Raw genomic sequence first — 12,387 nt, 5'->3', positions numbered from 1 at the left:
CGATGATTTCCGAAAACTTTCCGGAAAGATAACCCTCTCGGATTGGAGTTTTGATCGGAGTAGGCTCTCCCACGCTATTTTGGAGGGAAATGGCAACAGCTAAAAACAAATAAGTCACAGAATTTCTATATGTTATTGACGGGTGAAAGGAAAATGAAAAGGAAAAATATCAAGGTTGAAAATATATGTTGACGCAACTAGCAAGAAAAGTTATCCTTACCCCACCCCTGATTGTTTTCCACTTTCCCAGAATTCTTTGTCGTCGTATTTTTTTCAAAATGGCGGACGGCATTGAAGTCCCCGTTCAAGTGAAAATTCTTGTTCAAGAAATCGTTAAAATCGAGTTTGACATCCAAAATAATGTGCAAAGTATACGGCAATGCGAGGGGCCATTGAGTTTTCTCAATGACTTGAATTTGAAGGTTAAACAAAAGCTACATTCTTTGAGGCAGAAAGTCGAGGTAAGCTCTTACAATTCTATTTTTGTACAACGAAACTCATTTATTAATAGACTTTTGGGTTATACTTAACATTGATTTGCAAACTGTTCGTGAATTTTCTAGTGTTTAATGACAATTTTTGACGCAAAAACCATACTATGCGAATACAGACAATACACTTTGATTGCCTCACTTAGTTTCCCCCTTTAGAGATTATTGAGATTCGAGGTAAGCTTAATGAGATCTAATGAAATCTCCATGTATGCATGTTGTCTTGTTGGGCATGTGATCTGAGGAGTGCTAAGTTATCAATTAAAGGAAAGATTTCCGCACAGCCCCATACATTAATTATGTATGCAACTATTTCATACTATCACTATACACAAACAGCAATCAGGAAAAGAACGAGTTAGTCAGAAGATTGTATGCATAATTAATGTATGGGGCTGTGCGGAAATCTTGTCCAATTAAATCTCAGACATCTTTTCTGGGTATTTATCTCTCTTTTAGCTATAGAGAGGTAGTTGGGTATATATGGAGGCTTGGGTGCATTTAGTGCACAACTTACACTAAAGATATGCCAAATTTTCAAAATTCTTCACCATTCCAAAGCAAAATAAGTTATTTCAATGCTTGCTTAGACATGCCACTTTATTACGAAGACTTTGATTGTACATACACCAATACGTATGCTGCAAAATTTATAAATACACGCCAAACAGGGTCAAAGATCTTCAGTGTAACCTACCTGTACATAAAATGCAGCCTTGTTTTGAGGTGGTCACAAGACAACATTTCAGAGAGCTTTAACTCCCCCATACCCACAACTCAGCCCTGATTGCTAAATACCACTTGAAAGATGGTTGGTTACAATTTTTGAAAAATGTATCCAAGGAAAATGGGGAGCAGTCCTCCCCCCCCCCCCAACCCCCCTAAATCTGCCCATGCTTGGTGCATCTTAGGCGTGGGGTATAGTACATGGAATGCAACCTGACTTTTGCAAATTGTTGCAGTGAAACCATTCTAGAACTGTAGCAATATCTAATTATGAAGTTACTGCAACCAGATCTCTCTTTTGTCAGTTCTATCAACTACAACTCACATGTTTGACCCATTCAATTTTTATACTTTTATTGATAAATAACAATAGCTATGTGATGAAAGAAATTTAAGCATCTCTGTTCGTTTTGTGTCACTGATCCCACCTAAGCCTCCCCCACCCCCCAGCCCAGAAGCACTTTCCAGAAAAATTTCAGGCTTTCTTTACAACCATTCAAGTCTCATTCCACTACAAAAAATGTCTTCTGTTCAGGGCTTGGAGCAAGTGGCATTTGAGCAGGACAAAGAGTCTGACCGACTAGCAATATTATCAGCCATGCAGCATCATAGAAAAGAGCTGTCAAGGTACGGTTTTGTGAGGGTGCTTGGTCACACTGGACTATAAGAAAGTTGTTGCAGTGACTGTGAGTAAACCATATTTAAAACAATACTTGCACTTGAAACACCAAATGTCCAGACATGATCTAATTGTATGTGAACTGCGGCTAAATCATGTTATGTTCAACAATAACAATGTTAAGCTCTGCATAGTTGTGTTTATCCAAATGCAGCCATAAACCACTGTTCTAGCTTATAGAACACTGGATTTGTGTGAAAGACACTATTTTGCCTCCACTACACATCCGGACACACAAACCATTGATTAAATTGGGTGCGTTGGCCAGCCAAGCCATCGTCCCATTTATTCCATCTCAACATATAATACAAGGTATGAATAAATGACAAATACTTAAGTGCACCAAAGCCGGACACAAAAACCCCTAAAAACCAGCAAGTGGAGAAAACGGGGAACGTGTGGCCCCGACCAAGGCAGTGGCGCAACCCTTGGGGGTTTAGGGTATTATTATCTAACTACTGTAAACAAATACTTTTCCAAATATACGATCTTACAGTGATACAATTCTGATAGCAAACCTAAATATTTAAACAAGACGAAGCGTCATTCGAAATATATGATCTTACAGTGATACAATTATAATAGCAGAACTAAATATTTAAACAAAACGAAGCGTAATCCTGCATCCACTGATGACATAGGAAAAACAAATATAACCAAACATTGACCAAAACGTGACGAAGGCTGACCGTAGAATGTCTCACCTTTCTAACGGCCACCTATTTAAACTCAAATCCCACTATACACTGCGCACCTCAAACCCGCACCCAGCCCTCTGATCCGTGCCGGCAAAATAGTAATTTATGCTAATTTAAGATCATCACAAATTACATATTTTGCCTCCACTACACATCCGGACACACAAACCATTGATTAAATTGGGTGCGTTGGCCAGCCAAGCCAACATATAGAGATAAAAAGAAAGGGCTAGAGCAAAGTGATTATAATTTTGAACTTCTCATCTACTTGCTAGAGAGTGTCAACAGAATGTAACTAATTGTTCACAACAGAGGTTGAGGCCAAAGGGCCATGTTAGCGGAAATTCCTTGAAAGAGACCATCATCTGAGTGGGTAGTTCACAGATCGTGCAGCCACTTGAAACCATGGAAAGCGCAATTGATAAAGGAAACTGATTATTTTGCTTGAATCCAGCAGATACTGCAGATCAATGTACAATTGATGTGCTTCACAGGGATGAGATTGGTAGCCAACACAGTTGTATAAAAGTCATAAAAGGATCTCCATCTGTTGAAAACTCTTGCGTAACTAAGTCCCAGAAGATCTGGAAACAAGAGCTGTAAATTTCATTTTCTCCATTATTAAAGACACCTCTCCCGTATTACAGATAGATGAAGTCCAGAACCTCGTGTCAAAAATGTCTGCAGAAAAAACGAAAAAACCAAGTGAAAATAAAACAATATGTGACAACAAAGAAGAGGGGAAATATATACGAAATTAAAAATAACCCCAACCTGCCTTAACAAAACAGAAACTAAGCAAGCTAACAGACAAGCAACTTCCAAAGAAACACAATAAAATATTTGTGAACGCTTTATCCAGAAAGAAACAAAACTACAACAAACATACTCTATATACCACTCAAAGGTACTATCTGATATACAATTGTTCAACATCAACAGTCTCACATCAGCCCCTTCAAGGGCAGTGTTTACAAATCTTCAAAATAAGCAAACTTGTATGACAGACCGCTCAAGGGCACTGTATGCAAATCTTCAACATTAAGAATCTTATATCATAGACCCATCAAAGGCACTGTTAAACAAATAATCGAAAATTACAAACTGATATTATAGATCCGTAAACGGCACATGTCAAGGGCCACGTCATCTTCAAGGAGAAGGCTTGAAAGCCAAATAGCAATGTACTAACATTGTGGGACGCGAAATGCATTGGAAACCAACGCGAAACGTTGGCTTATAAGAATACTAAAATTACTGCGTAAAGGTACAAAGATCAAGATCAATAATACAAACGCTTTTCCTCATATTTTTAATAGGAATAGATAAAGGATTAAATATCGTTGGAGGTGTTGAAAATAAAACGAAACATTGCAAACTAAAAAACTCGTAATAGCGATCTCGGCAAAGACAGATCCGAGCAACACTAAAACTAACATTGCTCCTAAAAGCGATCTTAGCAAAAACAGATTCCATCATCACTACCGGTAAATCTAACAATGTTTCTTGTAACAAAAACCCCAGAATTAAAAGTAGTGGCAACTTGAACCCCTACTTATTGTGCCTAATATGAAACAAGGTGCACCAAAAACTTTCCAAAATACTGAAGTGATAATTAAACACAATCTTTTTACTTGACACCAGATTTAATATCACAATACACCAACAGAACAAGTAAACGAAAAGAGGGATCAATAAATGGCAATGGCAAAGCTTCAGACTCATGATCTAGGAAATAAAATACAAAAACAATTGAATTAATGTAAAATAAGATGAAAAGCACTAAATGCGACTAGTATGAAAAAACCAAAGGATAACTAGGATCAAAACTGAAAGCAAACGCAAAACAGAACAAACTACACCTTGATTCTGGGCATTCCTTTCAGTGATTAGCTGGTGGACCGTACTTTCTTTAACTGCTATAACAGTGAAGGATAATTGGGACACTCAAGCTTGCCAGATCGTGCAGCGGCTTGAAACCATGGAATGCGCAACTGATAGAAAACACTGATGTGCTCGAATACAGCATTAACTGCATGAACGAGGCACAATTGATGGGCTTTACAGGGATGGGACTGGTACCCAACACGGGCAACTAACCAAAAACTCAAGCACTCAAAAACAAGAGCTATTTCTTTTCTTTCTTTTTATTTTTATTTTTAATAATAATAAACACCTCCCTGTATCACATGTAGGTGAAGACTATAACCTCGTGCCAGATTCTAAAAAAAAAAAAAAATGAATATTGAAAACAAACAATGACTTAACAAAAAAGACTAAGCAAGCTAATACATAACAAGCAACTTCCAGAAAACGATTCATATTTATGAACGCTTACTCCAAAAAAAAAAAACAAAAAATAATTACTCTTACACCACTAAAGGCACTTAAAAATATAAATACTTACATTGAAGTCTCATATCAGACCCCTAAAGGGGAGTGATAATAAATCTTCAAATTATCAATCATTTAACATAGACCCCTCAAGGGCACTGTATTCAAAACTTCAACATAAACAATCTCATATCATAGACCCCTCAAGGGCACTGTATTCAAATCTTCAAGATAAACAATCTCATATCATAGACCCCTCAAGGGCACTGTATTCAAATCTTCAACATAAATAATCTCATATCATAGACCCCCCAAGGACAGTGTAATCACATCTTCAAAAAAACAAAAAAAATAATAATAATAATAATAGTAATAATTTATTTGTCTTTTCTATATTTACAATGGCTAAAAACTTCTGACTTAAATTTGGTACTTACATACGATTATTGTATTTTTCCTTCTCTCTTTCGCAATGTGTTAACTAATATATAAATAAAGGTTTATTTGAATTCCAAATATTGGCTCTTCTATGCAATCTCAAGGGCACTGTATTCAGATCTTCAACATAAATAATCTCTATCATAGACCCGTCAAGGGCACTGTATTCAAATCTTAAACATAAACAATCTCATATCATAGACCCCTCAAGGGCACATGCCCTTCAAGCAGAAGCTAGGCTAAAAAGCCATAAAGCAAAGTACTAATACTGTAGGACGCAAAATGCATAGGAGACTAACGGGAAACCTTAGCCCGTAGCAACAATATAATGATGCGCAAAAATTAACCGAGATCAATAAACGCAATAACAAGGAATAAAATAGGAACAGATAGAAGGTGTAGAAAATATAGTGATACACTCAAAACTAATAAGCCCGTTATAGTGATCTGAGAAAAAAAAACACAATAATAGTGATTAATTGTTTGTTGTAAACCGTGGAATTATAAGTAGTGGCAACATGAAGCCCGACTAATAGTGCCTATATGAAACAAGGCGTGGGAATTACTTTCCAAAACTGAAGTGATCTACGCAATCTGCCTTTAAACAAAACATGAATAAAGTGTAAATCAAAGAAATCAAACCAAAAGTAAAATGGAACAAATACACCTTGATCCTGGGCATTGTTGCTTAGCCACTCTGACCGTAAGTCGGCAGGACCAGCACAAGAAAGGAGTCTCTACAGAGACCTGGTTTTGCTCGCTCTATAATTTTCTTCTCTCTCTCTCCGACATCCGCCACGTCGTGATGTTTGCATTCCAAACAGAACGGCGACTAAAAAGACATTCCCCGATAGAACGCTTTCTTGGATTTGTCAAGTCGACGCGATCGTCTTCAATTGCGTCTAGGACCGATTTGTTAGCTCTAAACTGATCTTCATTACTCTTCTTATTGAACGAAGGAGAAGCAACGCGCTTCTTTCAACATCCCGCATCTGCTCAGCGGCACCTCCGCTCGTCTCGTAGAACAAGAAAAATATTGGTAGAATAAAATATAGTGCGACAATTCTTTATCTGACCAAGAAGATCACGATTGTTCCGGGAATAATTTCTCTGACTTTAGTTTTGTCCGGTGGAAAAAAACATTGACCAAACGTGACGAAGGCTGACCGTAGAATGTCTCACCTTTCTAACAGCCACCTATTTAAACTCAAATCCCACTATACACTGCGCACCTCAAACCCGCACCCAGCCCTCTGATCCGTGCCGGCAAAATAGTAATTTTTGCTAATTTAAGATCATCACAAATTACATTTTCATTTGATGTATGAAAATATACAGTGGCGGATCTAAGGGGAGGGGCCGGGTGGCCCTAGCCCTCACCTTATTTTATGGCCAAATAGAGGCCGAAGGGCCAAGAAAAATTATTTTTGAGAGCAGGCCCCCTCCTTAACTTATTCCAGGGCCTGGATGATCAGGGGCCCCACTTAGCTGAAGGTCTGGATCTGCTACTGAAATATGCATGAACAGGTTGTGAAAAAAACATTCCAGTCCTGCCATTTTATCTAGAAGCTATTTACATGTTTTTCTTTCACACACGTCTCATAGTGCTTGTATAATAAAAAGATAAATAATTATTTTGATGTTTACATTTTAGTCTCCAGGCATCAATCAGGAAGGCCAATTTAGCATCAAAGGCCATTATTGACAAAAGTGAAAAGGAAGAATTACTGGGAGGGCAAGCCTCCAATGTAAGGAACAGGTTGGTTCATAACAATAACAATAAAATTAATATAGAAAGAACTATTACAATTAGATAGAAATTACAGTTAAACCTAGACTAACCTTGCCAGATATCAAGGTGCTAAGATCCTTACTTACAAATCTTATTGCTAACATGTGTGCCTGATAAAGTTGATATTTGCCTGGAGTGCTTAATATTTAAATTGCACTTAGGGGAGCAGATAACCCATAATTGTAGATAATAAACATGAATCAAAGACCCACATTTTCAAGATGCAGTATAAAATTCCATGCTTTATTGAAGCGTGAATGAGGATTTCAAGACTTCCATTGCTGGTGTTTTTCGAGGTTTCTACATGAAGCAGTCAGGGGTCTAGCTACTCTAGGCCATTCCCAAGTAAGCTAAGGTCTCCCTTTGAGCACTCAATTCTTCAGACTCCTTGGCTTAAGAGGTACCTTATTACATGAAATTTTCCCGACACGTTAATTTCGCGATTTTAAAGTGGGCATATTTCGCGACACTTAAATTTCGCGATTTTGCGATCACTTTAAATTCGCGTTTTTGAGTAAGACACAATTGACATTTCCTTAGCAATATTATTTAACATACCCTTGAATTAAATAAAAAGACTTCATCAAGGGAACAACAACGTCAAAATTAACAAAAACGCAAGAGCGGGTCTTATTCTCGGCAATAGCAACAACAGAGCAGTTCTCACAATGTCTACAAGTAGGTCATGTTTGTACGTGCGTGAGTTATTGATCTTGAGTCAATTGACGACAACATCCATTTACACTGAAAATCCTTCCTTCAGGGTACTAAAACTTAATTTTTTTTTGTTGATATAAAGTGAGTCACTTAATTTTTGTGTCATGTTATGTTCGCGACACTTATTGTTCGCGTCACTTTAATTTCGCAATTTTTTTAGAATCGCGAAATTTGCGAAATTAAAGTGTCGCGAAAATTTCATGTAATAAGGTATCAGATTCAATTGATCCAAAAAACTCAATATGGATGACATAACTCTATTGCTGTAGAGATCTGACTGTGTAGTTTCTGACATTGACTGGTTGTTCAATCAGACACTAACACCATGCCATCAGCATGGAAATTTTTTTATTGAAAATAGTGACGTCTGTTCACCCAGGATATAAATATTATTATTTCTCACACACAATTGGTAGCCATGCCAAGCCAAACCATTCTCACAACAAGCTAAGAGTATCGCAGGAACAAAACATGAGAAAAAACTAGCGACACCTAAACTTCAAACTTACAAAGCTTAATATGGGTGGGTGGGCGGGGATCAGGCAAGGCGAACGGCACCAAGAAAACTAAACACTTCGGAAAACCATGTGACCTAGACCCCCTGCACACTAGCACCCAGACTCCCAGCTGTGTGTGAGAAAAACGTTTTCCGCTTAATTCGTGCCTCAGCCAGCGGAAAACAACACTTAGTGGAGGGGGACAGGGGGTGGGGGCCTGGAAGAATAGGGGGTAGGAGAAGAGAGTGCAGGAAGCGGGATTCTTAAGGTGGCGGGAACCGGGAGAAATTAAGAAAAATTTTTGCAACATAACATAGTATTCTGCACTGGTAATGGCACAAAGAAGTAGAAACCACTAAAGAAAGGGGCGGGAACTGGGAGTATATGGTACAGGAAGAGGGAGGTTCATACCCCCCTCCCTGCCCCCCCCCCTCCACTATTAAGTGCATATTGGATGGAATGTTAGTTCATCATAGTTCTTATGATGATATTACATGGATAAATGAAAAATTTATCACCAAATTATGTACCTGTTCAATAGGACCTTCAACAAGGAGAATTTAGCTAAGACTGCAAGTAACATAACTCAAGATTTAATGAGTATTGCAAGAATGATGGAAGGCCAGGTCAAGCAGAGTGAAGCTGATATGCAGACATTAGGTGGGTCAAAAAACAAACAATATTGTTTCAGTAACAGACAACATTGTTTTATCTTACTGTATAAGGATAGATATGGGAGGCGCAGTGGCCTAATGGTTAGTGCACCGGACTCCGAATCGACAGTCCGAGTTCGAGCCCTGAGTACCGGCAAAATAATAATGGGGGGGGGGGAGGACCCTGCGATGAATTAGAACCTCATTCAGGTTTCTTGGCGGGAGTGGGGTGGGCGTTTATTCGAGGCTGGTCGCTAATTCTTTTCCTACCTTCAGGGTGGGCACTTATTCGAGGTGGGCGCTTATTTGAGGTTGGAGTAGAAATATTCCTAGCCAAGAAACTGAATTGCACAAGAGGAGTATCAATGAGATTGAAAGCGACTAAGTACTACTAAGAGACTTCCCCAAAAATTTAAAGACCGAGTTTTCTCAGTATTTTATTATTTATTGCTTTGTTACAAAATAAACTTACTACTTGCTGAAAATGGTGAAAGTTTAATAAGCGCCTGGCAGCCTCGAATTAATAAGCGCCCACCTCGAATAAGCGCCCACTCTCAAGTTCCCTGGGCGCTTAATCGAATAAATACGGTATTGAACATGTATTATGCTGTCCGTGATACATGTTCATAAACATATGGAAAGGACTGAAAAGAACTTTAAGTTAGTTCATTCTGAACTAACTTCGCTGGGAAGAAAGAAAGACTCACAGAAGATTAGCTCAGTCTGTGGTTGTAACGAGAGACTGGCTGAATAGTTGCCATTTCATATCAAGAAAGAATGCTTACAACATAACCTCACCATTACACTCACATCCTAATAAACAAAATTTAAACAATGCAAGCAAAAAAAGAAGATTGGAGACTTGAGGGGAAAGGAGGGGATTTGGAAAATTGTTTGTACCTCTGAAAAAATCCTGGCTATGCCCCTGTATTTACCAATGTATACTCTTAGATTAATGGGGGCTAATACTGTGAGAATAATTATAATGTTTTGCTCAAGACTTCTCAGTCCAAAGTCCAGTGTGCTCACCATTAGGCCACTCTGTTCAATGGTCTTGTACGTGATTGACCAAATTATTTTGAGCATTACATAAGTTCATTGTTTTCTTTCAATGGGCTGTTGTGCCTAAAATAGAGCCAGGTGACCAGTCATGGTTAATTGCCTCTGTCAGCATTTGGTATCTTATCAGTGTCATGAGAAGTAGCTACATTATTTGCAAAAACGGCCACCCGGGGGGGGGGGGGTACTCGCATATGAAAGTGACGGGGATGCTCGTCGTCTCGCTTAGGGGTGTAAATTTCGGATTTTTGGTCTCGCTTAGGGTGTTCCGGACAAAACACCAATATTTTTACCAAAACGCCAAAATTTTTAGTCATCATGGTCTCGATTAGGGTTACACACGAACAAATTTATAAATATTAATTCTATTCTTAGTTTTTTGTTATCTTTTAGGGGTCAAGAAAAGCTTGAGCCACACCCATATTGGTCTCTTTTAGGGGTTCTCTTCAAAATTTCCGACGAGCATCCCTGTCCGTTTCACATAGGAGTCCCCCCCCCCGGGACGGCCACATAAAAAAATTTCAGGTTGTGCAAATTTTGAAGAATGAGTGAGCAGAAACTCACTCAGACCTAATTTCTGCTTAATACCTGTGCTTCATTTACAGATGACTTCTTGATTAATGATGCTTCCTGATTGTTTTATCTTAATCATCAATATTTTATTTTGACTTTTCTTCTCCCAGCCTCCTCATCTGCACAAGTCAAGGACACACAAGAAGAATACAAGGGATTATCAGGAATAATTCAAACAAGCAAGAACCTCTTGAATAAATACAACAGAAGAGAAGTTACCGATAGACTGTTGATATTCTTTGGACTTGTGCTGTTCTTTTCTACAGTTCTTTACATTTTGAAGAAGCGACTTCCAATATTTGGGGGCTGAAAGCTATATATTTAAGTCTGAACATAAAAAATAATATTATAGAATATTTATTTATTATATTAATATAAATTAATTGTCAGCCTGCAAGACTGGTCAATATCTAATTTCTGCTCATGATATCAATACATTGTCTAGTAGACACATTGTTTAGTAGACAAGTGGCAAGAATAAATAAACTGAAAAAATTTAGAAGATTTCGCTTCATCGTACAATTTTCATTATTTTGATGGCATTGAAAATGGCGGATTTCATGGATTTCAAGGCGTGGCTGACCAGGGTCATTTGAGTGACTGCCATAACTACTGCAAAGAACGACCAGAGTTAATTTCAGGCTGTTAAAGTAGTAAAGAATGGCTAAAAAAATTATTTAGAAAACAAAATACAGAATAAATAATTTTGTTCTCAGCTGAATGGCGTCAATGGTGTTATTTAATTATAAAATTAGATTGAGTCGTAGGTCCCCTTCCTCCACCAGTAGGCATGAGGCCTAGTTCACACTAGCGACATGACATAGACAAAATGACATAAAGAAAAGTTCAGTTCTTTCAGTTTCCTTATGTCGTTATGCTTATGTCATTGTTATGTTGTTCACACTGGTGACATAAAACATCAACACAAGGTGTTTTTTGCATTTGCATGACCTTGCTGTTATGTCGCTAGTGTGAACCAGGCATAAGAGATCACACCACACCCACCAAAAGACAAAAGGAGGCCTTGTTCTTTTCTTAACACATTTATTTTTTTCACATGCATACATGCATACAAAACTCTCTAAGTTTCTTAAATAGTGTCCACAAGTATATGGCATAGGAGTGTGGTGTTTATATTGTTTACTCTTGGGATTACAGTACTAAGTCAGACAGTAAAAGTGACTATCTCCAACACATCGATATAAATAATACCCTACCTACCAAAAAAATATTTCAAACCCTCCTTCAGTGGTCCCCAACAAAAAATAAAATGAAAATTGGATATAAGAATAATTTCTTGAACCTCTAAGGGAAGTGAGTTTGGTTTGAGAAATAGACCTATTGCAGCCTACCGGTATTTGTTATTCTTGTGTGTACATGCAAATTGCCCTCCAAGCCTTGCTGCAAGTTAAAATTCTTTTTGTTCTTTGTACATGCCAATGAGACTTGAAAGGCAATTAATTGCATGAACACAAAAAAATAATAACAAATAGGCTGCAAAGTTAAAGAAATGGAGAGTAAGATTGCAATGTTTGAAGTAATATATCATACATGAGAGACAGTGTTTCATTGGGATATCCAAATACCAAGAAGAGAGTTGAAAATACGATGCCAAGCAGAATTTTTTTGGGGGAAATTTGAGGTTTTTGGAAAGCCGATGAAACACTGTCTCGAGTGTTTGATATGTCTTCTCAATCAAAACAAAAACTACAGAGTAAATGGACAAACTA

At 37.9% G+C, this 12,387-nt stretch overlaps 1 protein-coding gene across 1 annotated transcript; it reads left to right on the top strand.

The window, feature by feature from the left end:
* The first annotated feature begins 273 nt into the window (after positions 1 to 273).
* LOC144642615 (vesicle transport protein SEC20-like) lies at positions 274 to 11,961 on the top strand. Its single transcript, XM_078501627.1, has 5 exons — positions 274 to 461; positions 1,753 to 1,844; positions 7,021 to 7,125; positions 8,914 to 9,032; positions 10,768 to 11,961. The coding sequence occupies exons 1-5, from the start codon at positions 279 to 281 to the stop codon at positions 10,965 to 10,967; spliced, it is 699 nt and encodes a 232-aa protein (XP_078357753.1). The 5' UTR covers positions 274 to 278; the 3' UTR covers positions 10,968 to 11,961.
* Positions 11,962 to 12,387: the final 426 nt, after the last annotated feature.

Source organism: Oculina patagonica, chromosome 2 (assembly GCF_052425735.1).
Source record: "Oculina patagonica isolate OP01 chromosome 2, crgOcupat, whole genome shotgun sequence".
Taxonomy (NCBI): Eukaryota; Metazoa; Cnidaria; class Anthozoa; order Scleractinia; family Oculinidae; genus Oculina; species Oculina patagonica.
Note: the sequence above shows the minus strand (reverse complement) of the source record. Positions and strands in the feature narration are given on the sequence as shown.

Coding starts and splice junctions, on each gene's coding strand:
- LOC144642615 (XM_078501627.1), top strand. CDS start 279: ATGGCGGACGGCATTGAAGTCCCCGTTCAAGTGAAAATTCTTGTTCAA. Junction 462..1,752: donor CTTTGAGGCAGAAAGTCGAG/GTAAGCTCTTAC, acceptor TCTTCTGTTCAG/GGCTTGGAGCAAGTGGCATT. Junction 9,033..10,767: donor AGCTGATATGCAGACATTAG/GTGGGTCAAAAA, acceptor TTCTTCTCCCAG/CCTCCTCATCTGCACAAGTC.